This window comes from Cyphellophora europaea (genome assembly GCF_000365145.1).
Source record: "Cyphellophora europaea CBS 101466 unplaced genomic scaffold supercont1.1, whole genome shotgun sequence".
Lineage (NCBI taxonomy): Eukaryota > Fungi > Ascomycota > Eurotiomycetes > Chaetothyriales > Cyphellophoraceae > Cyphellophora > Cyphellophora europaea.
The window spans coordinates 3096737-3124249 of NW_008481797.1; the positions used below are offsets into that span (position 1 = coordinate 3096737).

At 52.9% G+C, this 27513-nt stretch overlaps 12 protein-coding genes across 12 annotated transcripts; 5 read left to right on the forward strand and 7 right to left on the reverse strand.

Annotated features, from left to right (window-relative positions):
• Positions 1-32: 32 nt before the first annotated feature.
• Positions 33-1886, forward strand: HMPREF1541_01179 (uncharacterized protein; the record flags this gene model as incomplete). Its single annotated transcript, XM_008713479.1, has 4 exons — positions 33-159; positions 198-283; positions 378-1379; positions 1467-1886. 4 exons carry the CDS (start codon positions 33-35, stop codon positions 1884-1886), a joined length of 1635 nt encoding a protein of 544 aa, XP_008711701.1.
• Positions 1887-2865: 979 nt separating this feature from the next.
• Positions 2866-3197, forward strand: HMPREF1541_01180 (uncharacterized protein; the record flags this gene model as incomplete). Its single annotated transcript, XM_008713480.1, has 3 exons — positions 2866-2879; positions 2938-3100; positions 3159-3197. The coding sequence occupies 3 exons, from the start codon at positions 2866-2868 to the stop codon at positions 3195-3197; spliced, it is 216 nt and encodes a 71-aa protein (XP_008711702.1).
• Positions 3198-3386: 189 nt separating this feature from the next.
• On the reverse strand, positions 3387-4708 carry HMPREF1541_01181 (uncharacterized protein; the record flags this gene model as incomplete). Its single annotated transcript, XM_008713481.1, has 4 exons — positions 3387-4178; positions 4223-4339; positions 4431-4631; positions 4688-4708. 4 exons carry the CDS (start codon positions 4706-4708, stop codon positions 3387-3389), a joined length of 1131 nt encoding a protein of 376 aa, XP_008711703.1.
• A 450-nt stretch (positions 4709-5158) lies between these two features.
• Positions 5159-6151, forward strand: HMPREF1541_01182 (uncharacterized protein; the record flags this gene model as incomplete). Its single annotated transcript, XM_008713482.1, has 1 exon — positions 5159-6151. The coding sequence occupies one exon, from the start codon at positions 5159-5161 to the stop codon at positions 6149-6151; it is 993 nt and encodes a 330-aa protein (XP_008711704.1).
• A 743-nt stretch (positions 6152-6894) lies between these two features.
• Positions 6895-7537, reverse strand: HMPREF1541_01183 (uncharacterized protein; the record flags this gene model as incomplete). The annotated part of the gene is made up of 2 exons (XM_008713483.1): positions 6895-7365; positions 7436-7537. 2 exons carry the CDS (start codon positions 7535-7537, stop codon positions 6895-6897), a joined length of 573 nt encoding a protein of 190 aa, XP_008711705.1.
• An 811-nt stretch (positions 7538-8348) lies between these two features.
• HMPREF1541_01184 (uncharacterized protein) lies at positions 8349-11396 on the reverse strand (the record flags this gene model as incomplete). The annotated part of the gene is made up of 2 exons (XM_008713484.1): positions 8349-9614; positions 9663-11396. 2 exons carry the CDS (start codon positions 11394-11396, stop codon positions 8349-8351), a joined length of 3000 nt encoding a protein of 999 aa, XP_008711706.1.
• A 248-nt stretch (positions 11397-11644) lies between these two features.
• HMPREF1541_01185 (uncharacterized protein) lies at positions 11645-12982 on the reverse strand (the record flags this gene model as incomplete). Its single annotated transcript, XM_008713485.1, has 1 exon — positions 11645-12982. One exon carries the CDS (start codon positions 12980-12982, stop codon positions 11645-11647), a length of 1338 nt encoding a protein of 445 aa, XP_008711707.1.
• A 987-nt stretch (positions 12983-13969) lies between these two features.
• On the reverse strand, positions 13970-14518 carry HMPREF1541_01186 (uncharacterized protein; the record flags this gene model as incomplete). The annotated part of the gene is made up of 1 exon (XM_008713486.1): positions 13970-14518. One exon carries the CDS (start codon positions 14516-14518, stop codon positions 13970-13972), a length of 549 nt encoding a protein of 182 aa, XP_008711708.1.
• Positions 14519-15770: 1252 nt separating this feature from the next.
• Positions 15771-16625, forward strand: HMPREF1541_01187 (uncharacterized protein; the record flags this gene model as incomplete). The annotated part of the gene is made up of 1 exon (XM_008713487.1): positions 15771-16625. One exon carries the CDS (start codon positions 15771-15773, stop codon positions 16623-16625), a length of 855 nt encoding a protein of 284 aa, XP_008711709.1.
• Positions 16626-18296: 1671 nt separating this feature from the next.
• On the forward strand, positions 18297-21422 carry HMPREF1541_01188 (uncharacterized protein; the record flags this gene model as incomplete). The annotated part of the gene is made up of 6 exons (XM_008713488.1): positions 18297-18697; positions 18748-18824; positions 18870-19052; positions 19105-19129; positions 19183-19755; positions 19808-21422. 6 exons carry the CDS (start codon positions 18297-18299, stop codon positions 21420-21422), a joined length of 2874 nt encoding a protein of 957 aa, XP_008711710.1.
• A 1040-nt stretch (positions 21423-22462) lies between these two features.
• On the reverse strand, positions 22463-24462 carry HMPREF1541_01189 (uncharacterized protein; the record flags this gene model as incomplete). Its single annotated transcript, XM_008713489.1, has 3 exons — positions 22463-23431; positions 23479-24318; positions 24457-24462. 3 exons carry the CDS (start codon positions 24460-24462, stop codon positions 22463-22465), a joined length of 1815 nt encoding a protein of 604 aa, XP_008711711.1.
• Positions 24463-25567: 1105 nt separating this feature from the next.
• On the reverse strand, positions 25568-27211 carry HMPREF1541_01190 (uncharacterized protein; the record flags this gene model as incomplete). Its single annotated transcript, XM_008713490.1, has 2 exons — positions 25568-25790; positions 25842-27211. The coding sequence occupies 2 exons, from the start codon at positions 27209-27211 to the stop codon at positions 25568-25570; spliced, it is 1593 nt and encodes a 530-aa protein (XP_008711712.1).
• Positions 27212-27513: the final 302 nt, after the last annotated feature.

Genomic DNA, 27513 nt, shown 5'->3' on the forward strand with positions numbered 1-27513 from the left:
TCTGAACATCGGCCCCCATCAGTCAACTCAATATGGCTCCAGCAAAGCGCAAGCGAGGTGCTGCACAAACCTCCAAGAAAGCGCAGAAGAAGACTCAACAACAGAAAGCGAAATCACAGCCCAATGTCAAGGTCGACGAGACGTTCTCAGATGACAACGGTGAATACTTCCACGGTGCAACAGCTGTGGTCTAACAGCGAATGCAACAGGTGCGACTGTGTATATTGACGCCAAAGACGTGATTTGGGATGCAGCTCTCAATCAGACCAACATTGGGGAGTCCGTAAACCCCCTGAAGTTTTAGTACATCATACTAACTTCGTCTGTCACAGCAATAACAACAAGGTCGGTGCTATGTATGCCAGACTTGAAATAAGTCAACTAACACGCCACAGTTCTACTTCGTCCAGATCCTTCGGAGCAAGAATGGCAAACAGTTCTACACTCACACTCGATGGGGAAGGGTGGGAGAACTTGGCCAAGCCAAGACGGTAGGTCCCACATCGCTTGAGTCCGCCATCAAAGAGTTCGAGAAGAAATTTAAGGACAAGACCGGTCTGGCTTGGGACGATCGCAACGAGGATTCCAAGGGCGGTAAGAAATACACCTACCTGGAAAAGAACTATGACGACGACGAGGAAGAAGAGGAGACCGACACAAAGCAAGATGACTCTGTAAAGTCCAAGTTACCCCTTGCTACACAGCGACTCATTGAGCTGATCTTCAACGAAAACCATTTCAATGCCGCGCTTGAGGATCTAGGGTACAATAAGGAGAAGCTGCCGCTTGGCAAGTTGTCGAAAAGCACCATCAAAACCGGCTTCAAGTATCTCCAGGAACTTGGGAGCTTGATCAAGCACCCAAGTCTTGCACAAAACAAATACCAGCAAACCCAGAAAGCGGCTCTTGAGTCGTTCTCGAACAAATACTACTCGACAATTCCACACATCACTGGCCGCGTGGCACCGCCAACCATCGATGATAACGACAAGCTGCGGGTCGAGGTCGCCATGCTGGACACCCTCACTGATATGAGTGTTGCCAATACCATCATGAAGGCGCGCGACAATTCTCGTGACGCCGAATCCGTGGCTCTGATCGACAAGCGCTATCAAGATCTGGGTCTTTCCGAAATGACACCCCTTGAGCACGACAGCAAGGAATACAACGAGCTTGCAAAATATCTCCTTGAATCGTCGGGCACCACGCACAATCTTCGGTATCGACTCGAAGACATCTTCCGGGTGGAGCGCGCAGGCGAGAAAGAGCGGTTCAAAGCCTCCCGCTTTGCAAAGGTCAAGGACTCGAACAAGCTCCTGCTGTGGCACGGATCCCGCACGTCGAACTATGGTGGCATTCTGTCGCAAGGTCTCCGCATCGTAAGTCGCTCGATTGTTTGGAGCTCAGGAAACGCGCATAGCTTCACCTGTGAGAAGTTTTCGAAGCTGCTACTGACAAGTACCTAGGCACCGCCTGAAGCACCGATGAACGGCTACGCGTTCGGCAAGGGCGTCTACCTTGCCGACTGCTCATCCAAGTCAGCCAACTACTGCCGCGCCAGTATGTCTGGTGGCACCGGACTCCTCTTACTCTGCGAGGCCGAGCTCTCCAACCCCATGTACGAGATCAGTTCCGGCGACTCGAATGCGCAGGATCTGTCGCAGAAGTATGGCGCCATCGCGACCAAAGGAGTCGGTCGGACGGTGCCTCAGAAGTGGAAGGATGCGGGCTGTGTGCATAAAGACCTGAAGGGTGTCAAGATGCCAGACGGACCAGTCGGTGATAACAAGACTCTCAAGCAGTCGGGCTACCTGCTCTACAACGAGTACATCGCCTACGATGTCAGTCAGTTGCGGCTGCGGTATCTGCTCAAGGTGAGTATGTGAGTGGTTTTACGTTGGATGTGGAACAGATGCTTTTCTCCAATGCACACGGGCGCAAGGATGGTCATCAGCGTTAGCGAAGAGTCTTCATTTTGGGACACTGGTAAATCATAGCTCTGGTCCTGGTTCAAACACGGAGTTGTCACTATAGAGTGAGCGTTACCATGCCAGCGCCGGGCTCGCCCTTTGATTCAGTACTCACGTCTCCCAATTACGCCCCAGGCCAGGACCCCACGCTGCCATTCTCTGCGCCTGCGCTCGCGCCCAAAACCTTTGGCCAAATGGCAGAAATCGTCCAGGGCAACGCCAGCCAACTCGACGTCATCGCTGAAGTTCACCGATCTAGGCCTCAGTTTGCCCCACAAAATATATCCCCATCCGTGTCGAGCATGTGATTGCGCAGGAAAACATTTCCATGACAGCATCGAGATTGCGAACTGGAACAGTGGCTCAAGCGCAGTGTGGCGGCGGATCATGACGCGTTTCTGCGAGGGGTTGGGTCTCAGGCAATACTGGAGCGGTTGGTGAAAGCCTCACAGATCGAATGGCATTTCTGGCATCCTCGATCCACCTGCCGCTGGCCGTGAGTCTGATTGGCTGTTGCCGCCAAAAACCAGTCCGAGCTAAACTGAAAGAGGCAAGGCTGATCGTGGAGAATGACGTAGAGCTGTTGTTTGCATCGCGGACGCTCTGACCCCACGCAAAAAGCGTCGATGGCGTCGTTCGTCACAAGGTCAGCCCAGCTTGTTTGCAGTGGCCCGGTGGTGGGATCCAGTCAGCGCCACAGCTCGAGAAGCGTCTGGGCTGGAAAATAGTCCGTACCGCTGAGCCCCGATTTCAGTGCTCCTGGGACATATAAGTATCTTCGGGGCCCTCGAGGCCATCTACATTCTACTTCATTACCACAACTCAAGACACAACTAAAACACCATCCTTCCACACACAAAACCATATCAACCTTTTTGTCAAGAAACCAATCATAATGGACTCTATCAAGTAAGCCACCAGCCTTGGTCGGGACACACCTGCAGCCCACCTAACACGCCGGAAATAGGAACGCCGCCAACTACGTCAGCGACAAGGTCAACGAGGCCACCTCAGGCGCCTCCAAGGAGGCCAACAAGGAAGTCGCCAAGGACTCCAACGTTGACGTCTCGACCCGTGCCTCGGCGGCAAAGGATGCCCTAGGTGACAAGGCGGACGAGCACAAGCATGGCGTACGTGTTTTCCCCACGAGCTCATCGTGCGACATATCAGACTAACGTGTCCCATCAGGCTTCTGCTGAGGCCAACAAGCAGCGTGCTACCCACTAAAGTACAGGCATAGCTGGCTGTTGCGCGACGGAGTAAAGGGTTCTTCGATCCACGATAATGTATATATATAGCTGAAACCCTTTTGCAACCATTTCCTGCTCCATGTCGTGGTTTCGCTCTGTCGATAAATTGTCTCCTGATACTAATACCTTGCATTCGATCACCAATCCACGGATACTCGCCAAATCGTTAGAATACCTCCTCGATCTCCCTATCCTCATCCCTCTTCACCAACGCTGACTGCGCATCCCCCTCCCCCTCGGCCTCGTCCCGCATCAACACATTCACCAGCCTCTCCACCGCCTCCCCCACGCCCTCATCCTGCACGTGGCTATGACACTCCCTCACAATCGCATACACCTGCACCTCCCTTAGCCGGTCCCTCCCCTTCCTCGTTGTCGTCAGCAGCGTCAAACTCTCAATATGCGTCGTCAGAATATCGTTACTGCTCTCGCGCTGCTTGTCCGGCGGCAGCAACTGCAGGTCCGGCAACATCTTGTCCATTTCGTCCTCCGGGTAGGTCTCGCTGCCGGCCAACGGTAGCAGGATGTAGGGCAGGATGTCGATTGCGGAGCCCGTCTCGGCCGACGGCAGGGACAGCAGCGCGGGGTGCGAGCTGACCTCGAAACACGCGTTTTTGAGTGTGCCCGCGACGCCGCGGCGCCGGATCAGTGAGGGGTGCTCGGTGAAGACGAAGATCTTGCTCAGAGGGGTGACGTTGTCGTATGCCTGGGGCGTGAGGAAGTACTTGCGCACGTCTTCGGACGTGCCGGAGAGGGAGGCGAGGAGGTAGCTGAGGTAGTCGTAGTTGCTGTCCGAGGGGGTGGAAACGAAAAGGTCGAGGAGTTGATCGAGCGCGGCGTCGGACTGAGAGGTCGAGGTGGCAGGAAGGGTGAGTGTGCGTAGGCGAGCGAGCGAGGGATGAATCGAGAGGTTGGCGAGTAGCTCCGACAAGAGCTGTGGGCTGGGGTCTTTGGGATTCTGGGCTGATTAGTGTGTTATTGCGGATGGGGAGGCGGCAGTACTGTTATCTTTCGGACCAGATCAATGACCAGATCATCATCCTGAGCAAGTCTGGCGCGGATCTCGTCATCCTGACTGCTGAGATTGACGAGGATTGTCAACGCATTTTTTGCAATTGACTTCGGATCTTGTTAGTGGACAAGCTGCACGTAGAAACAAGGCGTCGAGGCACAAGGCTGAGAGCCTGGCAGCGCTTTCAAGGCAACGCACCGGATAGTCCCGCACAAGAAGCACCAGGTGTTTAATCGGCAAAAGTTGATCCTTTTTGAAGATGGATGGCTGTGACGCTGAGTAACCCACCAGGTTCTCACATGCTGTCCACCTCGTCAGTGGTGTTGGTGTGGCCACGGAGTTTGGGCACCTGCCTATGCTTCGTATCTGAGTGTTGCCATGTTCCAGGAAGCCTACCAGCTTATCGAACCGTCAGATCCCGTCCCGTATACTTCGGACCGGGTTCGAGCACTTACCTCCTCCAGCTCTGTCGGCATATTGTGTAACTTGTTGGCAGGGAATGGAAGAGGAACTTTGGTCGCCTTGTGAACATAAAAAACTTGTGAGAGACTTCTCCGGGACTAGCGCGGACGGTGGGGTGGCAGTGCAAAAGGCCCTTCGCACGCGATTGGTTGACATGGCGGCAGTTTGGGCAGTTCGTGCGCCTGAACCTCGTGACCCCTCTCTCTGACACGTTTGAACGCCCAATTCACCTCTGACGCCTAGTCTGTAGAAGAGGGTCTTTTGTCTCAAGCCAGTCGGTGGTAATTCGCCCGCAGAATGACCATGCCGCCCTCATACCCGCTGCCTATCGGAAATCCATATGTAGACCCAATGCGCCCTGTCGGGCCAGGTTGCAGCTGATTAGGCTACAAACACTGACCTCGAACATCTCGTTGTCCACCACGTGTCGCCAGTAGTGAGGACCATCTTTCAACTCTGCAATCATGGCGCTTACACAGACTATTCCGATACCTGTTGCAATGCAGGATCTGAGTCGTCAGATTGCTCACATCCGACGCAGGACCAATACCTTGATTGACTATTACATCTATCCTGGCGCAGTGCCTTCGCAGATCGCTGCCTATGACCCGCGGCTGGCGCTTCTTGACGCTCGTCTGACCAATCTCAACAAGATCTCATACACTAAACTCGCATACATCCTCGACAGCTCGGACGCGCTCGCCGGATCACACATCACCGATGTTATCGATCAGCTCCTCAACGCCGTACACGGCATCCAGGAACTCTTCATCATTCACTATGATCCGCAGCTCGAGAAGCGCAAGCCCTTCGACACCATCTACCAGACCCTTCTGTTCCGGGAGCGCCAAATGAAAGATACCGTGCACTTTCAGATGACTGACACCCAGCGTGCGAAGCCCGAGGAACTACTCAGCAACCAGACCAACGGCTTCTGTCGCGGGGCAGTGATGCTTTTGAATGGGCGAGACAGGGGCAAGATCGCCTATGTCGTCCCGAGAGATCTCTTGACGGATAACCGGGAGCGCCTCGACCGGTACGGCGGCGCATACCTGTGGTGGGAATGTCCAGAATGCGAGTTTCGATTACGCTACCATGTGTCCGCATCTTCGCACAGCAACATCCATTCAACACAAGAGCTTCGTGAGCATCCGGGCGTCAAAGCCGAGTACAAGAGTGCCTTTCTCTGCAAGAGCCATCTGTACCAGCCCCTCGGCAGAGGTTCCCGCGGCAGTGTCTCTTCACCCGCCAAGTACGGCTGCTTGATCTGCTTTGCTCAGGACAAGAAGGACAAAGGAATGCCGATTTTCTACACCGGACGCGAGCTCGTCTCTCACGTGGCCTCAAAGCACAAGGGGAAGAACCTGCCGGCGCCGCCGTTGCTGCAAAAGTTCAACATTGGCGTCAAGGGCAAAACGGATGCTAATGTCAGACGCTGGGACATCAATCTGACTTAAAGGTCCCGCTCCGCCCGTGTTCTGAGCTTGTGGCGGAAGATATATAAGATAACTAGCGATTGGGGCGAAACACTATGCACTCAGACACCAGTCGGGGGTGGGGGGTTCGTAACTACCCTGCCAACGACAAACGATAGCCTCCGGGGTCATCTTTGCATTACTGCGCGCTTAGGCTACGAGACATGAGAGAACGCCTATAGAAAGCGTTGGAGCTACGAAGCTCAGACCCTACTAGGCTCTGACATATGAATTGACGAACTTTAAGACTCGGAAGTGAAAGATACGGGATCTGGCCCAAGAAGATATGAGAGTAACACGGCTTGAGCGTCGGGAGGCTGGTCGAGTGTGCACGCCTTCGTCGAGAGTATGGTCAAAGTGATGCAAAAAGATGGTCAGAAGTCCGTGGGCGTGTCCAATTGGTATTGGTGGCTTGTTGCTGCATGGCTTTGCTCGAAATTTGTTGCCTCACAAATTGCTGATGTCTACCAAGAATATTTCTTGAACATTTTGAGACCAAGTAGTCGTTGCCTGTTCGAAACCTATTCCTGCTTTTGATATAGAGATGCCTGATAATCGAGCCGCTGCAACCATGCCAAATACTTCCTCAAGACACATATACATCACTCATTGGCCAAATGCAAACTCATAACATTGCGTGACAAGTCCCATATCTCTTTGAGACCACCAACCCCCATCGACTCCGTCACAGCATTACCTCCCTTTTCCCCGCCACCAGCAAACCTCTATCGCCGCTCACTCGCCACCTGCTCCGCCCCCACATTCGGCACCTCCTCCGCGCCGGGCAGGCTCGCATTATTCTCCCGCGCCGCCGCGGGACCATGCTCGCCAAACGACCTCTCCTCGCCCAACTTGGCAAACTCCCGGTCCACACCGCGGGGCCCGCTGCCCACGCCCTCCAGGCCCGCGCCGTCTCTGCTGGCCGTGTGCTGGCCCCCGTGCTTCAGCTCCGTGGACGTCTGTCCGGAGCCCGGGTGCCCGAGCCCCGTGTGCACGTCCGCGCTGGTGGAGCCCGGCATGTCGAGGGCGCCCGTGCGGTTGACGGCCGAGGCGTTGTCGGCTTGCCCGGGGATCGAGTCGTTCTCGCCCGGTTGGGGCGTGTATGTGTCCTGCTTGGGGGCGGTGCCTGGAGGGGCGGTCTTGGCGGAGAATTCGGGGGCGTGGTCGTTGGGCGAGGCTTGTACGCCGGGTTTGTGCTGCAGGAGTGGCATTGTTAGTTGGGGAGGATTGTCAAAAGGGAAAAGGAACAGGGACAAGAAGACTCACGCCGTGGGTGGTCATGGGGTCGCTGCGGGGCGCGTGTGGGTTGAACTCGCCGGCGGCGTTGTTGAGGGAGTCCGCGTTGCGGGTGGCGCGAGAGTCGGACATGTTGGGTTTGGTTTTGGTTGGTGTGTTTCTGTGTGTGATGGATGACAAGTTTCAGAATCTGAATACTTGTGATACTGTTGGATAGTAGAAGCGTTCGAAGTAGCTGGATCTTAGAGATGATTTATCCTTCTGCCAGGCCCTTCTGCTGCAAAACAGTGACTCTACGTCACTTCTGCTAGACATTTTTTGCTGGTCAGCTTAATGCAATGTGATATGCAATGGTGGGTATAATATGATATCATGCCCCTGGTCAACGGCCTCACGCTGGTGCATCGAGCACGCGAGCCGTTGGCGATGATTCATGGCTGGAAATGCCATCCCGGGCCAATCGGATTGAATATTCGTGAGAGCGGGGATTGACTGCAGTATTGCAGCCAAGGCTTCTGTCACATGCACCGTTTGCGAGTATTCACGAAACACTGCAGTGGCCTACAGATGCTGGCGACCGATGGCGTGATATGTATACGAAGTAGTCGTTGATGCCAAACACAGACATGTCGGGTCCGCTGCCCTGGACCTGGCCTTAAGCATCCCATCTCTGCTTCGTCCGGCATATACATTAAGTTGTACCGCAGCGCTGATGGATGTGTCTCATGCACGCTATCCAGACCCTTCCCCTTGAGTATATTCAGTAACCTGGGTAGGTTTGTGAGAACGCAACTACCCCGATCATGGACCTGAACCATTACAGATTCGAGCATGAGCGGCGAGATCCAATTTATCAATGACGGTCAGTTGTTAGCCGAAAAAGCGGAAGGGGGAGGGACTCGAGGAAGACGGCTTTCAAGAATCAGTCTTGGGCTACCTAAGCTTACTCAATAGCCAGCCTCTCGTCGACTGATATTTTCTGCACGGAGCCATTTCCAACCCGCTCGACACCCCCCTTCTCGAGTTCTTTCTCAAAGTCATCGCTGTCAACTTCGACCCCGCGGATAAGCACTTCGCTCAATCCCTCGAGGGCGGCGACAAACACGCCGATCAGACTTGCAATGACGAAATGACTGATAGTCGTCCCGATCTCCAGCCAGCTGCCTTCATCGCGGACCATCCAAAAGAAATTTAGTGTCATAAGATCTGAGATCGCCATCACCACCATGAAGAGCGCGCTGCTCTGTAGGCCGACTCGGCGATTCAAAATGCCAAGCGCGGCTGAGATCAGTGCGAAGGGGACCATGATCTTGAGTATCAGCAACGCGCCCTGGGAGAAGGGATCGAAAACAGGGATGAGGCGGTAGACAGCATCTAGCGAGAATGACGAGATCGAGGCGATGTTTCCGGTTGAAAAGAAGGCCGATTGTAGGAGGAAGAAAAAGAAGAGTGATGTACGGAAGTCAGCCAAGGTCAAAGTTCGATATGTCTTGCGAGGCGTGATATCGGCGGCAGACGGTGTGGTACTGGTAATAACCGTGCCATTCTGGTGCACAGGTTTGGCCGTAGGTTTGTTATGGAACCTGAAAATGGCGTGCTCCAGTCGAATCCAGGTGAGGAGTGTAGCACCGAAGGTGAAGTAAAACAGACCTTCATAGGAGATTGTGAGGATGATGAAGGTGGGCGCAAAAGTCAGAAATATGACCATTAGGCGATGGAGGTAGTGGTTGTTGGGTGCGAATCGGTGGGCGAACGGTAGAGTGAGGGAAGCTACCAGACACAGCCATCCAATGACTTGGTTCCCCAGAGGAAGACCCTTCTTCGCTTGAAGAGATAGAACGCTCGAATGGCTAACAAGGACTGTGAGGAGGATGACGCCTAGCTGCAAGCCCATGAAAGCTCTAGACAAGGCACTGGTCTGTCCCGAAGCTGCCTTACCGCTTCGTGATTGCGCAGTAATACTCTGCTCAAAGAGTACATATCCGACGCCAGCAGCGAGCATAAGCAGGCCGCCGAATGTGATGGTGTTTGCGTTTTCGATTTTGATGACAGGTAGAAGCGTAAAAGTGCCGAGACCCAAGCATCCTGCTGCCCAGACTAGCAGGATCTTCGAGTGTTGCGCAACGAAATCCGGACCGTACAGCGAAGGCCAGAATGCCGCTAGACAATAGCAGATGGTAAAGATGATGCGGTGAAAGTATGATTGAACCTAGTACCATTAGTCGGCCCTGAGTGAAGTGCAAGAGGGCGAACATACCAACGCTTCGACGACAGCTAGAAATAGCACGAATTGAATTACCAATGTAGCATTCGCTGTGGGACTTTGCATCTGACCAAGCAGAATCTTGAACCCGGCGATGCAACCATTTCGTCTAGCAAACACTTCTTCCCAGAAGAACACCGGAAACAATGCATACAAATAATACTGTATAGGTGAACGGTCGACGATAAAAGATGCGTATAGCAAGACAAGGACTGAAGAGAAGGCAATGTTGCTTGTCAAGGTCCGCTCGCCACTTGTGCTCCCTTGGGTAACGTGAAGATCAATAACAGTGCTCAGAGCGTAGGCAATCCAGCCTAAGTACCCCATGGTAATGAGTGCTCGTAGGAAAAGCCAGTCGTACGTTTGTAGGTATCGAAGGCCCTGAATTGCGTCCTGGAATAGGACAGCGGTCTGGTTTATGGCCAGTTCGTGCTCTCCGGAAGCGATGTTCTGCTCGATGTTTGCGATACGGTCCGAGGCAGAGCCGTCAGTCTGAGCGAAACCAGAATATGGCTTGTACTGCATGGCGGTCGCCTTCTTCTCGGCCTCCTTTACGTTGTACATTTCGAGCACTTCTTTGACGTTGGCAAGTGCGGCCGCAGCTTTCGCTTCTGTTGTCGCTGCAAGGTATGACAACGGCAGTTCTCCAACAGAGTTCACCGGGAATTCAATGCCGGCAAGGTAGGCCATGAGAGCAGCAACGTCGGCCTGAGCTACGTCATGCCTTTGCACGTTGTTCAGGTTCCAGTCATGAGAGACGCCATCTTCATGGCCAGGTGCGTCGCCATTGGGGTGAATATTCGGCTTAGCCACGCCCGAGCCCCAGGAAATGAGAGGGGTCCGAGTATTGTCGGGATGTCCATCACCATGGCTACCCCAATCGCTCATCCCGTGATCAGCAGTGAAGACATAAGCAGTCTCATCATCCGCGTAGAAGGCATCGATTAACTTGGTGATCTCCTCCACACCCTGGTCGACGATTTTGATATTGTGGAGGTACTCTTTGGAATATGGCCTGTAAGAGTGCCCGGTAGTATCCAGTCCGAGGAGATGAAGAAAGAAAACAATCTTTTCTTGTCGTAGCATCGCGTTCAAGGTAGAGTTCGTCTTCGCCTCCTCGAACATAGCCTTGACTTTGTCAAAAACCCATATGTCTAGCGCAACCGCATCGGTCGAGAAGTCTTCAAACTCGGGAGGATAGTAATCCGCGTCAACTCGTCCCGGAACTGCGCCTTCGGAGAACATCGGAAGGATATCAGGACTACCCCAACTCCACGTATGCTGGCTTCGATTGAAGACGCTGTCAAAGTCCACCGGGTTCATCTTCCACCCAGTCGTCACAGCAGATACATCCTCATATAGTCCTGCAATCAGCGCCACATGCCCCGGTCTTGATTCGGTGGGTACGCGCGTATGCGACATGCCGAACGTGCCATGCTCGAGGACCCGGGAACGCAAGAACGGCGCAAGCGGCCTGGGAGTAAGATCGGCGTTCGCTGGGTCGGCGGGACTTGGGTCAGGATGCGACTGGAAGGCTTTGTCGGCACGTAGTCCGTCTCCGACGTACAGCACAAGGCGTTTGGCGGGAGCTTGGTCTTGTACCACCCTATGCGCTTGCATGCCATGAACGAGCGGACTGACGAAATAGATGTCAAAGATGGAGAAGATGTACACGAAGTGAAAGACGGCAGCGAGGACGAGGAAGCCGCCTCTGCCTAGTCGTGCCATGACTGTTGCTCTGATCAAAGGAAGGAATGACTACGGTGAGAAGAAATCATACCCAAGCACAGGGGAAATGGAGGACATTGAGGAGGGCTGGCGCAGTCGAGGGGAACGCAACGTTGCGGAATTTTTGTAAGCGGAAGGCTAGCCGAGCCCCTGAGACCCGCGAATCAGGCAGTGAATTCCGCCATCGCTTTTCGGTGGGAGTCTGCTGTATGTGCAAGATGGCTCCTTATATTGATGCTCTAGATACCTCACAGGCTGTCTTCCCGCCATCTGCTCCTCACTCGTGACCAGCCCTCCTTCTCAGCAATACCACCCAGCTTCTCGAGACCAAGTCCTCGTTCGATCCACTCCCGGCTACCCATCTCGCTGAGTCTGCTCAAAGCACGAGCAAAAGCAAATCGCTCCTCATCACCGCTAAATAAGCTGCTGTTCTTGAGCATAGTCATATTCATCCCTAAATCGTCCATCAGGTTGCGCATCACATCGTCCACGTCTGCTCCGTCGTCAACTTTTCCTTTCACCTCCTTCTCGTTGGAGGAAGATTCTGAATGCGACTTCTGCGACATTTTGTCGAGGCTGTCATCGAGCTCCGTTTTGCTCAGGAAGAGCTGTCCCAGTGGCACAGCTGTTGTCAAGACCAGTTTGGCTTGGCTCTCGTACACCGCATCAATGAATGTAATGAATCGCCGAGCCCAGTCGCGTTCTCGATGCGACATGCCTGGGACGTCTGTAATAATGAAAGCTTCGAAATTCCGCATCATCTCAATATAGTCCGCCGCACCCGTTGCACGTCCAATTAGCTCATTGAATGTGAACCTCGCAGCATTTCCACTGACTAGCGGTATTTCGACATCGCGGCCCCATACCTGAATGGTGACGGGATGAGGAGGGTCTCGTTCCGGGTCACCCAAGAACTTGAACCATTTGTCCGCATGGGATGCTGCAGCACGGTCCAGTGGATGATGGTACACTCCAGATGGCGGGCGCGGGATTTTGCGGTAGTCGGTACTGCTATCCAGGTTTATGACACGCAGCTGCTTCTTCAGCAGATCGATGCAAGGTATAAAGGACTGTCGTTGGATTCCATTTTTATAGAGGTCATCTGGGTGCCGATTCGAAGTGGTGACTATGACGACGCCGTGCGACATCAGCGCCTCGATTAAGCGCCGCAATATCATGGCATCGGCCACGTCTGTACACTGGAACTCATCAAAGCAAAGAACTTGGGCTGTCTCTGCAATGTCGGCTGCAGCGAACGGCACTGCATCGAAGTCTGAGCCATGTTGCATACGTAGTTTGTGCAAACGCTTGTGCACATCCTGCATGAAATTGTGAAAGTGTATCCGGGTCTTCGAGGTGACGTTTGATGGCAGTGTGTCGTAGAACAGGTCCATGAGCATGGTCTTTCCCGAGCCCACGTCGCCAAACATGTATAGGCCCTTGGGCATATTTGGGGGCAGCTCTGCGATGACCTTCTTCTTCTTCTTGCCTCCTCCAAAGATCGATCCAAACAAAGATTTCGGTTCTGGCTGTAAATCTGCAATGGAAGGATGGACGACCTTGGGCCAGTGATAATCTCGGAGCATCAGGTGCAGGTCATTGAGATGCTCAACGATGCCTGATCGGTCAGCGCAAAGTACTACAATTGAATGGTCCACTCACTCCTTTGGTGCCCGTCATCGCGCAGTCTTCGAGAGTGAACTCGCTCATCGTATTCCTCCAAAGGCGTCAAATGGCTCGGTTCGTCCTTCACCGTCGCAAGCGCCCGCTTCGAACTGCGCACCGAGTTGCACAAAGCCGGCCTACGTACAAATGGACGCGATTGCGGTGCATGACTGAGCGATATAGAGGAAATCGGCCTCCTCTGTCTCTCCTGCTGCCAGCAGCTAGCACAGATGCTATCCCACCGGCGTATGGGAAGGCGACCTTCGGCACCGATAGCTCGAAGACAGGCTCGAGAGCTACCGACTCTGGGTCGGACCGCCCCTCTCATGGCGTCTATATTGGCGACTGTGGAGTCTGCGTCCGCTTTACAAGTCCATGACGCTGTGATGATCGTGAACAGCAAAGTCGAGGACCAGATAGATCTCGAGACGCCTCGGCTTGTGGCGTCCAAATGCGCAGCTCCAGAAAGCAGCCCAAGCCCGATTGCGGCGGGCGCAGCCTATCAGCTCTCGGAGTAGAGTTTCGCCGTTTTGGGTTCCACTTTTTTCACTGCCTGATTTCTAAAAGTCAAGGAGCGTGTGAGAGCATTCACAAAGCTTGCGATACATGCAGCTGAAGGCTAGTACAGCAGACATACTGATTCAAGAGATTCCACAAAGTCGTGTCATAAGCCCCCTCGCACCGTTGGGAAGAAGCAGCATATACTTTGTTGCGAGCACCACCTTGCATTAGGATTAATCTAGCTAAATCAAAGGTGTGCTTGTCGCCGTGGACAATCAAGGATCGTGTATCATTGTAGTCGGAAGTAGACTGGCCTTATCCTCACTCATCATGCTCTGCTCAATCGTCGAGAGAAAGCCCCAAAACCCGCGCTATGCAAATATGTAAGTCGTGAAGTTAGAGATTCCTCAATAATGCCCATAATCACCATACGTTTCGACCTCCACATCGTCGTAGTTTCCGTAGTCCGCATAGGCGGCTACACCAGTAGGTTCAGGTAGATGAGTCGTGGTTGTTGGGTCATAGTTCTCGTAGTTCGGGTACTCTCCTGGGTAGTTCTGATAGTCGCCGTAATTTCCGTAATCCTCACCGCGCTTCTTGTACGTGCCGTAATCCGCGTACTTCTCGACCTCCACGCCATCATAGTTCCCATAGTCCGCATAGGCAGCTACGCCAGTGGGCTCGGGCAGATGAGTCGTGGTTGTGGGTGCTGGGTAGTTCTGATAGTCGCCATAGTTGCCGTAGTCGCCATAGTCATCCCGCTTCTTGTAGTGGTCGTAGTTTTCCACCTTGACATCCTTGTAATCGCCATAATCTGAGTACTTCTCGACCTCAACATTTTCGTAGCTACCATAATCCGCAGAAGGGGCATAAGGGGCACCGGCGGGAGCGGCGATTGCTTGCTGCACCAAAGGAATGGCTGCCAAGGCAAGACGGACTGATTGAGGGAGCTGCATTATGGTGGGTGAGAGACCGCTAGCAATGGGGACTGGAATCTGGTCTATAGCGGATGTTTGTTGTGCTGTTATGACGGTATGGTTCGGGCTTGAGGAGCAAGAGATTTCCCGCAGTGGCGTGAGAGCTCATCTTTGTATTCCATATCCATTGTGTCGCGGATTATGATGCAAGTAATCGTGCAGTGCACCGCTGAGGTCGTTGCGGGGACGTTCGCATCAGTTCACCTAGAATAACTGAGACAGCCGCATGGTGGGATCCTCTGTGCCATAGCCTGATTACAGGAATAGACCAGTAGCGTGGTCTCAACTTCGGAGGGTGTTGAGCGTTAGGCTTCACTGCCACGTCAGATGCAAACAGTATAACGACGACCAGCTAAGCCCTCGCAACCGGCCAATGACACAATCATGAAGCTGTCCCTACGAGGATGGTGCTGTGCGCAACGGAGCAGTTTCGGCAAGTCAGGCCTCATGCTGTAAGTGCCCATGACGGCGATTTTAGTCAGTGCAACCAATCGCAACTATGTCCATGCTGATGTTGCTGCGCGTTACGACACTCATGGATCCTATGCGGCTGACAGTTGGAGTAGGTCTGATTGAAACATCTCGCATCGTAGGCTAGTGGCACCGGCTTACTAGGCTTGGCAAGACACCAAAGGTAGGTCATTTCAGGAGGTATTCGGAGGTAGTGGAGCAACGCATGAGGTGTGCTCGATCAATGTAGAGGCAGAATACCTCGCCTAGTCCACCTGTCCGGGGGAGCCCTATACCATGATCTTGTCCGCCGCGAGTTCGGGTAAGCATAGCAATGTGACCTGCGCAAGCATGAGTATTTTTAGGGCCTTTACACTGTGCTCCACATGAACCGAAAGCCTGACGAATTACGATACATTCCAGGCCTACCAGTCTTGGCTGTTTGGTGCACTGCTGACCGCAGACCAAGCTCAGCCACGGCAATGTAACTCTCACACAGCATCTCAATATGTTGTTCCTCGGCCAGCGCCCGAGCTTTTCCACTTCGGAGCAGGTGATGTCTTGCGCATCAGCGAGCTTCTCGAGTCCTTTTTTTGGAGCAGTGCCAGAGGTGGTGGTCTGCTTTAGCTATCCTCGGCTGTGCTCATAGTTTTCACGACCGGTAAGATCAGCTATCAGTGCCTCTAGGTGCTGCTCAAGTACTTAGCTTATATCATGTGGCTACATGCTGTCCGCTCAAGCACGATCAACACATCAACTAGCTCCATCGAACCTCCTCACCATGAGCAATTCTCACTATAGCAAGATCGAAGCAGACACTGATAGCAGTGATCATGAGGCTCTCCTTTCCTCTCCCGATGCAAGCCACAGTTGGTCGACCAGCCAGCCTAAAGGGTGGTTGAGCTGGTTGAGCAGCCCTATAGTCACCCTTGTTCTTGTCTGCATAGCATTTGCAACCGGCTTCTTCATTCAAGCCATTCCATTCTTCAGCAAGGACTCTCTGTGTGCGGCACACACCACGCAATACACTCCTCCTATCCTTTCAGACGTCTCCATTGAATACAGCTCAGTCGATTACAATGGATCCTTCCTCCAAGAGAACATCTACCGACGCCCGGCAAGCCCTGAAGTCGATGCTGCGTGGGAGGCTCTAGGGGTCAACTACCGTGGCATCCGTGTGCCAGAGGACCAAGCTGTCGCTGCAGGCATTTCTAAGTCTCACGTCAGGATCAACAAAAAGCATGGAGGTGGCTATCCTGCAAACGTCGAAGGACTTCATCATCTTCACTGCTTGAACTTGCTCAGACAAACCTCGAAATACAACTTTGACTACTACAAGGCACTGGGAGAAGGGGCATTCAAGAACGATGACATGATCGTCGAGAAGCATGTGACGCACTGCTTGGACATACTTAGGCAGCAGCTGATGTGTAGGGCTGACTTTTCGGTCTTTGGACAAGTGTGGACTCATCCCGAATCGCCAAAGCCATTTGTCGACTTCAATACCAGACACAAATGCGTCAACTACGATGCTATTAGACAGTGGGCGGAAGAGCGCCAACTACCCAAGGGAGTTCCAAAAGACTTCCTAGAGCCACCCAACGAGGACTCTCGGATCTACCCAGGAACGCCTTAGTCACTTCTTGACGTCAAATATCTTAACGAAGTTACGCAGATAGATGTACAAATAATTCTTATCACGCAAATTATTCAGCAAAGTCTCTAATGCCGTCTATGTTCGAAGTGTCGTCATATTGAAAGACGTATATCCGAAGTGCCACTGATGTGCAGTACCAGCCATTGTTCGATTGATACCAAGCAAGTGGTAACCGCTACAGAGTTTGCACAAACCCAGTGCCAGGAATACAGCCTGGTTCCAATCATCCAAAGTCATATGTATGCTCCAGTTGACCTCCGCCATTCCCTTTGTATCTCAACTATCATGCTCTCGTGTGCAGCTACAGATTCTCCTTCGAAACGTAGTAGTTCAATTCTACCATATGCGAGCTGACCTAGAGTCGGCTGCCACAAATATGACAGCCTCAGGTGGTATTCACTCCATCTAAGGTAATCTGGAAGACTTCACGTCCCAAATGAGGTTGTGCATACCAACGGAAGTATGCTCATTCCCATCCAAGCAGCAACATATTGCTGCTAAGACTTCGACCACGATTACCGGCATGTAGCGGATCCTTGATGCCCACTACAAATAGGACGAAGTTTTCGACAGTCACTGCAACTTATCCTCATCAGAAGAGGACTAACACTCCTCGCACTTCCGGGATGGCGGAACTACTGGGCTTGTCATGGATAGGCCACGAATTCGACATGGGAGGGCTACAGCCTTGGGAACGAAGTGTAACTCCACTATTCAAAGACTCAAGTTCATACTTGAGATTATCACTTGGTAGCGTCTCCATAAGACATGTTCCGCACACTTGATTGTCGCATATCATGTATGTAAATACACGTCAATAGTTGCTCAGCTAACCTCAAGTCCTATGTTAGAGGCAGTCATTTCAGTAGTAAATGCAGCTCGGGCAGCCCTTTTGCAAGCAATGAACCCAGACGTGAGTATCCGCGTAGAGCGGGGAGATAAAAGTAAACGTGCAACGATCCTAAGATACAGAATTGGCGTCTGAGTGGACGCCCATTCATTTCCAGCAATGTCCGCGGCGGCCAAGGCAATAATCAGTCTGCTTATGACAACTTGAAGCAAATCAAGCGGTCTGAAACGTACGGTTCTTGCTACGGACCTTTGACGTACTTCGTCTCCATCCTGATAGCGCTTTCGGACCTCTTTCTCCTTCTTTATCTTGTGTTGTAATTCTGATGGTAGTCGCCGAGCAGCCCTGCTCGCTACGCTGGCGCGTAGATTCATTCCTAGCGCAAGGTGCGCTTGGAGCTTTGGTCCGCAATCTTGAGGCACTGAGGTCCAGCTCCCTACTAGACGCATTGCCCCCAACGTGCAAGGAGCATCTGCGTACTACGCCCGCTTCAGTTCCTTTCGTCGCACAGCCCTGGAGCCATGTGTAGCCTGAGAGACCGAGCGCGTCTGAGTCCCATCGGGTGGGCGCGTATCCCTGTAAGCGCCGAAGGCTGCGACAGGCTGTGTTTCCAATGGCGCCTCGCTAAAGTGGGAGGCAAGTCGCAGCATCGCTGAGCCACCTCGTCCTCTGCAGAAGAAAGAGCAGCCTATTCAACGTCATGGACCCAGGTCTTTCCCATAGAGCTGCTTGCTCACTCCTCGCTCCATTCTTGTCACAGCCCGCATTCTTGCTGTTCGATCCACAGCGTTGGGTATTCCATGGACCCCATCAGCATAATCGGCAGTATTGTAGGGGTAGTGGACCTGACTGGTAAGGTGGTATCCTTCGTCAAGGGCCCGGACACGCAAAGGCTGGCAGGTCAACTTATCAGCCTTTCAAAGCTGCTGGAGCAACTGCAGGCATCGATCAGCAAAGCGGAGGAGCAGTCCGAACCACGGACTCCTTGGCTAGAGGACGTCGGTCTTGTGAAGGACGATTTGGTACAATTGCAGAATCGACTAGAGGAAGTAGCACGTCGCTTGTCTCATAATGGCACGCCTATCGAACGGCTGAAGAGCGCACTTAATCGTAGAGTGCACGAACGAGGTCTGCGGGATGCTTTTGAAGACATTGAGCGCATTTTACCTCGAATCAATGCAGCATTGGGACTCACTAGCATGTGAGCTAACCTATGAATGTCTGGTCCGGAACTAACTTGAGTCTTTCCAGCAAATATCATGTGGAGATGCAGAAAGCTGTAGCGAGCATTGACCACAGCGTCACTCTCTTGACAAGCTCCTGGGACGGTAAGCAAAATCGGATGGGTTGCATTGTGCTAACAGCTCGTTGAGACGACCTGGAAAACCGAACGAGGGAAGAAATAGGCCAGTGGCTGAAAGCTCCAGATCCCAGGGTCAACTTTGCGAATGCGAAACGTTTGCACCTTCCGGGCACGGGGCAATGGCTGCTCAACAGTCGGGAGTTTGCTGATTGGAAAGAGCACCCTGGTTCATTTCTGTGGCTATATGGTATTCGTGAGTTGCTCCCACATATATCAGTCTTCGCAGAGCTAATGCGGCGGACCAGCTGGTTGTGGGAAAACGGTTCTCAGGTAAACTAGACTGATTTCTATGAAGCATTGTGCTGATCACTGACGTGCTACAGCTCATCCGCTCTTGATCACATTCACGGCCATTGTCAGCGGAAAGAGCCGAACACTGCTGTTGTATACTTTTACTTCGATTTCAACGACTCCCGCAAGCGCCAGTGCCTGCTGTTTATCAGATCTGTCTTATATCAGCTGTGTCTATGCGACCCGCAGTGTTTCGAGGGCTTGCGAAGTTTACGTCGCACAAGCACGAAATCTTCTATGCCACTAAGCGATGATACTGTCCTCAATTTGATCGATACGAGCATTGATCGTCTACCCAAAACCTACCTCATCGTGGACGCTCTGGATGAGTGTCACGACCGCGAACCGCTGTTGCAATTTTTGGTCCATCTTTCCACCCGACACGGTTCCAAGCTGCATTTGTTAGCAGCGAGTCGAGAGTGTGATATCACCAAGCGACTGTCAAAACATGTAACTCAACCTGTCAACATCCAAAGCGCTGTGGTTGACGAAGACATACTCTTCTACATAAATCACCACCTAGAGACTGACGAGCGGCTCCAAAAATGGAGAGATATTGCTTTCGACGATATCAGGAGTGGTCTCATGGCCAAGGCTAACGGGATGTAAGTAGCAAAGTGGTGCTGGCTAGTCTGAATCCCGTTGCTGATCTATCAGGTTCCGTTGGGTAGACTGTCAGCTACAACTCATCAAGGGCTGCAAGAAGCATTCCAGGCTCCTCGAGACGCTGCAATCGCTACCAAAGAGTCTCGACGAAACATATAACCGACTTATAAGAGATATCATTGCAGATGACGAGCAGTCGGACGCTATACGAGTCCTACAATGGTTATGCTATGCGCAACGACCACTAAGCCTGCCAGAGATTGTTGATGTGCTTGCGACCAGCCCGGGGCGAAACGGCGAATTCCGACAACGCGAGCGTCTAGCAGATCCCTACGATCTCATCGCCATATGCACAAGCCTGATCACAGTAGTAGAAGTTGAAAAACATGGGCAACAGGCTACCCAAGTCCGTCTCGCTCACTACTCAGTTCAGGAGTATCTGCTCTCCCCTCGTTGCTCCCTGGGGAACTTCGCTGCACAGCAGAGCAATTTTGACATAGCGGAAACATGTTTGGCTTATCTGCTCTACACTTGCAGGCTAGCGAGAATCCTCCCGAATTCGAGCACGATCGAAGCGCAACCTCTATGCTCATACGCTGCCTCAAATTGGTACGTTCACACGAAACTCTCAGGCTCAGAGCTAAGCACTGTCGTGGCCGGATTTGCTATTGATCAGCTCTTCGATCAGGTTGATTTATTTGAAGCGTGGGCCACAATGCCAAGCGATGGGCTTCAGGTGTCCAACGATCTGGCGAGAGATGCTTACGAAAGGCGGAAGATGTCGCCGCTGTATTATGCGTCCAACATCGGTATTCCAGAGATCGTAAAGCACTTACTCGAAAAAGGTGCAGACCCGAATTTACTCCAAGATAGCCGCGGCCAATCTATTGCGGAGCAAGACCTTCGAGAGACAGCTCTAGGCACCGCCGTACTTGGGGGACATCTTGAAGTCGTCAGAGTGCTTCTCTCGGCCGGGGCAAATCCAAACGCAAGAGGGAATGGTGGCAATACACCGCTGGAGAATGCGTCCTTTAAAGGAGATCAAGACATAGTGAAAGCATTGCTGGAGGGCAGCGCCGATGCAAACATACCGACAAAGACTGCCGCTGTTCAGGACCTTGCATTGCAAGCAGCAGCTGAAATGGGCCACGTTGGAGTTGTGGAAATCCTCTTACGCCACGGCGCGGATCCCCATGCGATCGGCAGCGACTACGGCAACGCTTTGAATGCAGCTGCTTTTAGAGGCAGCATAGAGATCGTTCGCATGCTGATCGATGCCGGAGTCGACCCGGGGTATCAAACAGATATGGGCAACGCTCTCCTGTACGCGGCGGACGCCGGCCACGAACACATCATCCGGTTACTATTGGATAAAGGTGTCAACGTGAATCAGCTTACGGAGTATAGCTGCGAACACGCGACAGCGTTGCAAGCGGCGGCGTACGAGGGACATGAAAGCATAGTCCGGCTGCTCGTGGAACGAGGCGCAGATGTGAATGCACCCCCAGGCGCCAATGGCAGTGCATTGCACGCAGCCATCGTGGGACGGGGAGTGGCAAGGGTAGCGGGTCCACATGAGTCTATCGCGGATCATCTGAAGGCCCTCGGAGCAGATGATGTGAAGTCTACAGCTGAACCCATTCGGCGGAACCGCACGCGGCCATAACCCGCTACATCTGGATGCTGGTGCGAGCAGCAGAGCCAGGCCGGACGAACATTGTCGGAGGTGTATTGATTTATGACAAAAAACAAATGAAATACGGACATACCGCAGAAGACCCTATCTTAAGTGAACAGGATCCATGGTGTGTTGCGAAATAAGTCCGATGAAACCCTGATCCAGAATGTTATAGAGAGACAAATGCTACTCGGAAACAGATGGCGGTAATATATATAATTCAATACACGATATGCTAAGAGGTGATATCATTTCACAGTTATCTCTCAAGGCCTGGAAGCCGTACAGTATCCGAGACATTGCTTTTGGGCTATTGACGAGAGGGATGCTCAACAGCCTGATGCACAGGAGCTGTCGGGTACAGATTGCCTCACCCACGGCGGCCCACGAGTTTGGCTTGGCCAGTACATAAGATCGGAAAGTGCTCAGCAGCAGTGCTTTGTAGCTCCCGAACAACTGACACGCCCTGGCCCTCGTCAGCGCCAACCCTCCCAACCCTCCCAACCTGCTCAAACCTCCCATAGGGTCACCTAAGCCAGACTTGAATGCCCACAGGTCAACCTCAATCGACGCAAAGGGAGTTGTTTTCAAGCTTCTGGGATGCTCCTGGCTCGAACAGAAAGACACAGATTGCGAACAGCACAACACCGCCTCCTCTTAAACCGTCATCCATACATTCATCAGTAACAACCTCACACAATAAACCAAGCAAGACCATAACACCTCGTCACTCACAAATTCGTCGTCTATTGTCGTAGCATTTCGTCGTAATCACCATAGAAGTGAACAAATAATTCTTCAGGCCGCTCCGGTGATGTCGGTGTCTGTCCCGTGCTCTTCGCTGTCTTGGTTTTGCTTGCGCCGCCGCTCATTCAGTATCGTCACCGCGTCGCAGCGTCTCAGTCCATCGTTGGCGGACCCTTGGATCTCCAAGAGGCATTAAATACTCACAACAAATACACCTAGACTCTCGCTCCTGTTCTTCCCGAGGGGGTTAAAGATCTCGGCCATACATCTGCTGAGTCCTCTCAACCCTCGGGCGCGACCGTCGCGCTTGCGAACACCCTCAGATTCAGCCCCATCTTCTCGATCGCCTCATCCAGCGACTCATCGCCATACAGTGGGTACAGAGCATTATCTTCCTTCTTGCCGGATATGACTTCTTCCCAACGTAAATGCAGCGACCCATTCTTGACCTTTAGGCGCGCCTTTACCTTCTCCAGGAGCTCATTGAAACCAATATCTGGTGGGAAGCGCATCACGATGGTGTCTTCCTGCCAGAATATCTTCAGTCTCAAGGGCGTTTGCGACTGCCCGGAATTTTGCGATGCCTGCGTAAGATTTGAGGGTTGGGATTGAAGATATGGCCTGTCAGGGCCAACACCAGTAGGGGACATGAGGCCACCATATCCGCCAGGAGGACCGCGTGCGCTGCCGGGTCCTGGAGGTGGGCCCATACCGCCGTAGCCGCCGCTCATTTGTTGGTTGGAGGATGCTTGGCTGAGCTGATTTGATTGCACCCGTTGCAACGACTGTTGTGAGCCGCTCGAGAGGCGGTAGTCGTCGTTCAGCGCATTGGGATCGATTTCGAAGTCTTGTCCTGGTTTCGGTTTAAAGAGGTTACGTACCAGCATACTCTTTGAGATGTGCTCGGGCATATTGATTATCTGCTTGATATACTCGTCGAGGTTTTGCCGTCGGCCGTTGGAGATAGCATCCGTAACATGGGCGACAGGTCCGGGCATGAAAGGCAGGGTGCGTTGTTTGTTGCGGTTACCAGCTTCGACGGGAAAGGCCTCGATAAGAGCAATCTGCAGGTCGTAGAAGTCGGCATAGTAGCGGGACAGCTCGAACCAACGACCGTCATCGAGCTGACATTCAATTATATACCAGTACATGTCGTTGTCGAAGCAGTAGCGCGGTACGGAAGCCTGGACAGGAGCGGGCGGTACCGAAGGATCAGGCCTTTGGACTGGTAGCGCTTGCATCGATGGTGGCTAGAGAGATCAATCACCGTACACATCAGCTGGAAGGTGCGACTTACGTATGGACTTCGCCCGGAGGCATTTTGGATGCTCAGACGACCGAATTCCTGCTGCATATTTTGCGTCGCCTCGCCGCCGAATTTACCCAGGCTGATACTGCTGTTCTTGTACTCGGCGGCAAATTTCTTCCATTCTTCCACCCTAGGTACGCCGGCTTTGCGCACGGCTTCTAACGGATCGGGCACTGACTTCATCGTCGCGGTATCTTTGATGTCAATGAACGATACAGGAATCAGGCCTGGCCCCCCTAGGCGCCCTATTGGTTTTGCGACAAACCATTCTGGATTGGACTGGGCAACGACGATGATGGCTTCGCCGGCTTTTGCTTCCAACTCGTCTGCGCGCTCTGCATTGAAGTCGTACTGGACGACGCCATACACCATGGCGCCGGTCCCTCGCCCGCCCATGCTTACGCCCCGTTGATGGCTTGGCTTTGCAGTGATGGAGGAGGCAGAACGATGGTGATTGGAATTTTGAGTACCGGGTTCGGACACGCTCGAGTCTTCCGTCCGCTCACTCCCAGAATTAATGGACTGTCCACTCTGGCGCTGCTGTTTACCAATAACCTCGAAGAATGCGACCGGAACAAGACCACGCGCGGTCGGAATGAGAGGATTGCAGGCTTCGTACCACTCGGTATCGTCTTCACGACTCAGTACGTGAAAGAAGTCGCCTTTATGGAAAGCCAACTCTTGACCATTTTTATTCTGAGGCTCGTAATCGTAGAGGGCCTTGATGACCTTTTTCGGAGGAACGATTGCGATGGCGCTTTTCGCACTAAGGCTGAGGTGTGGCGGCTTGCTTTGCTCTTTGTCGCCCTTGAGGGACCTACGGATAGCCTAGCGCGCAGGTTCGGTCAGTGGTCGGAGGACAGCGGGGTAGCAGGCGTATCGGATAGGCTGTGCGAAGGCGCCGTGGCCAGGATGCCGAGTGCAGTGTAGGGAGGGTGTTTCAGATGGGATCAGGAGCATTCTTACCTTCATGTTGCATGTGTATGTTGGCCGACGAAAGCCGTGGGAAAAGTGCGCCCGTTGGAATAATAGGGGGGAAGTCAAAACACGAATGGGGTCCGCTGTTGTGCAGTTTTCCTGGTGTAGAGCCTGCAGCTTTGTATGGCTGACGACAAGGTAAGAATGCTTGTGGGTGAGCGAATATGGGTGGAGTGAGAGTGGCGGGGGAACCCGTGGGATTCTCAAGATTCAAAGGAGCAGACAAAGGCCTTGTTCGTAGTCGCTCTCGTCACACTGTTTCGATCTCAAGTCCGAATCCAAATATCTTTCCCCTCTCTTTTCAGCCGTGATCGTTAGCTTAGGATCGCCAGTGCTTGCTCGGACCTTGCAGCCAAAGGCCGCCCCAAGATGCTGCCGTCTTAGGCGGGGCTGACGCCGAAGGAACTTGCGCGTTGGAACCAGGACCGGGATTATCGACCTTCAGGCGCATGCCATTGGCGGCCGATGGTTCAGACCTAGTCTTTTCGGTAGTGGTACTATGCGGCTGCACTGCATCGCTTTGGCCACGAGGTGTGCAGGCTTAAGCTGCAGGTCGTCTATATAGTGCCTCAAATCGCGCCCTCGGATGCAGCTCCATCCGCCAGCAAGCCCAGATCTGCCATGACGCGGCTCCAGGAGCACCTTGACCAGCCACCAGCTGCACCACAGCCTCAATTTCCCAGGTCGCCCCTTGCAAAAGCACCCCGATCGCTGGCCGTGTCAGGGATGTCAACGGGCAACTTGCAGGAGAATCGGATTGTACCCTTGCAGGTTGTATTCTTGATTGATCTACTTGAGAAATGCCCCAATCTTAAACATCCAGCAGCTTTCAGCCGCAGTAATATTGGCTGCTTTCATCCTCAAGATGACCGCGCGACTGCTGCACAATGTGCTCCCCTAGCTGCCGCATGAACAGAAAGAATGTACCGAACCCAACCCCAGCGCCCACGCTCGGATATACTGTCAGTAGGAAAGGAGAAGAAAAGGACCGTCGACAATCCGTTGATGCGTCAGCCCTGGTATGAAAGGGGAGGTGCCTGCAATGGCGGACGCTGCTAAGTGCTTACGATGCGACCGAATGGCGGCCCGGGTTGCGAGATCAAATTTGTCCTTTGATGTCGACAGATCTGAACGCGGCCTGTCGAGCGTTCTCGAACATTGACCCGGTTTTGCCGGTCAAGAGGCGTACATGACCGTCTCGTTCTTGTAGGAGCGCCTCGCCACCGTCGCCACCGTGCTCAAGGATGAATTGAGCTATCTCTTGATCCGTGTCGAACCCAAGCTCTTCGGTTAGAAATCGCAGCTTGACGTCCGGCTTGTAGCTAGATAAATGTTAGCAGGAACTTTGGATGGCATGAGGAAAAGACACCTACGACTTGCACATTCGAGCGAGAGCTGCTAATCGCTCTCGTTCAACAAACATGTCCATCAGGTAGGCTCCCATATTGGGTACCTTGAGGTACAACTGAAAGAACTTGTGGTAGTTTCCGAGCGCCAGTGCTGACCGTACGTCGAGGGCATGCTTGATTGCTTCTTGTTTCTTGTCGGCTGGGGTTAGTTCAGAGAGTACGTTGTTCATGTCAGTTTTATTACAGGTGTGAATGTAGTACAATATCCGATAGGCCTTGAACTCGACAGGGTGACCACCCAGCTTCAGCTGATACAGCCCACGAAGCTGTGTCTGACACTGGTTATACTCACCAAGGTCACCCTTTTCCAGTGCGATACGTGCATGGATTTCGTAGACCGTTGTGGTGAAGTCATTTTTGATATGCTGAACAGTGAGGTCCTGTCGTAACGATTTGAATTGGTCGCAGATATAGACGTAGTTGCCCTCACTGCGCCACTTCTTCTTAAGCAGCTCAAGAGTTTGACGCAAGATATCAAGGGGGCGAACGTTCTCCGGATTAGGCGCCGCTGTGAGTCGGAAGTAATTCTTCTCCAGTTTCTGGCAAGTACCAACAACGGGGCCAATCTTATCAGGTTCCGGGGAGTTACCAAGCGGGGTGCGAGGCGTGCTAGGGGGAGAATGGCCGGATCGACCATCGTTGAATCGCTTTTTGCGAGCTTCCAGGTTTGACTTACTCATCGCTTTGGGATCCTCCATTTTTAAACGCTTGTCTTTCGGTGCGCGAGAAATACGATTGGCAAGATCTCCGGATCCAGAAGGCTTGTTTCGCCAGGGAGGTTGAGAGGACTGATCATCCGGCTCTGCGAACTCATTTGACTTGCGTTTCCGTGGCGTGGAGTCCATAGGGGGTTGATGAGGAGTGTTAGGGGAAACCATAGCTGACGACAGCGAATGTGAGGGGGTAGAATGAATTGCAAGCGCGGCACGATTTCTTTCTTCAACAATAAGCTGCTGGGGTAGCGGGTACGTGTCCCAGTGGATAGTCTCGAGGCGACCAGACGTGGCCATTTCAGTGATAATCTGCTTTAGCTTGGCTTCCATTTCGGGTCTCGAGACGTCTTTAATAGCATTTTCTTGTGCAAATGACCGACTGACGTATTCACGAACAGCGGGTGACCATTGCGTCTTCTTCGGTTGTGGGGAAACAGCTTGTGCGGGTGGAGGTGGTGGCGGTTGAGCATTGAATGGTGGTGGAATGTACGTGGGCGGAGGGTTAGAGAGCGAGACGGGTGCAAAGGCCTGTCGTGCGTTCACTGGGAGGTAAGCGCCCTGACTCTGAGCGTGGTGGCCATTCGCCTGCCACGGTGGCATCCCTGGCGTCGCTGAATACATGATTGCGAGGATGCTATCTCGGTCTCTAGTCGGCGATGCGAGAGGGTTATGAGCGCGAAGAAAATGCGGCACGACAGGAGCACAATAATTTGCGTCGTGCGAGATGAAGCGGTGTGGAATAGAAGCGGCAAAGAGGTCCCCAAGTCGAAGTTGTTGGCAGTGTCACACCGTTAGCGCGCCAAGCCGTGGCGGACGCTAAACCGGAAGCGGGCCAGTATCAAAGCCTGGCTGTGGGCATTCCAGCGGAATCTAGACTTCTGCCTGTGCATCGTCACTGCCCTGAAAGCCTTGAGGAACCATGA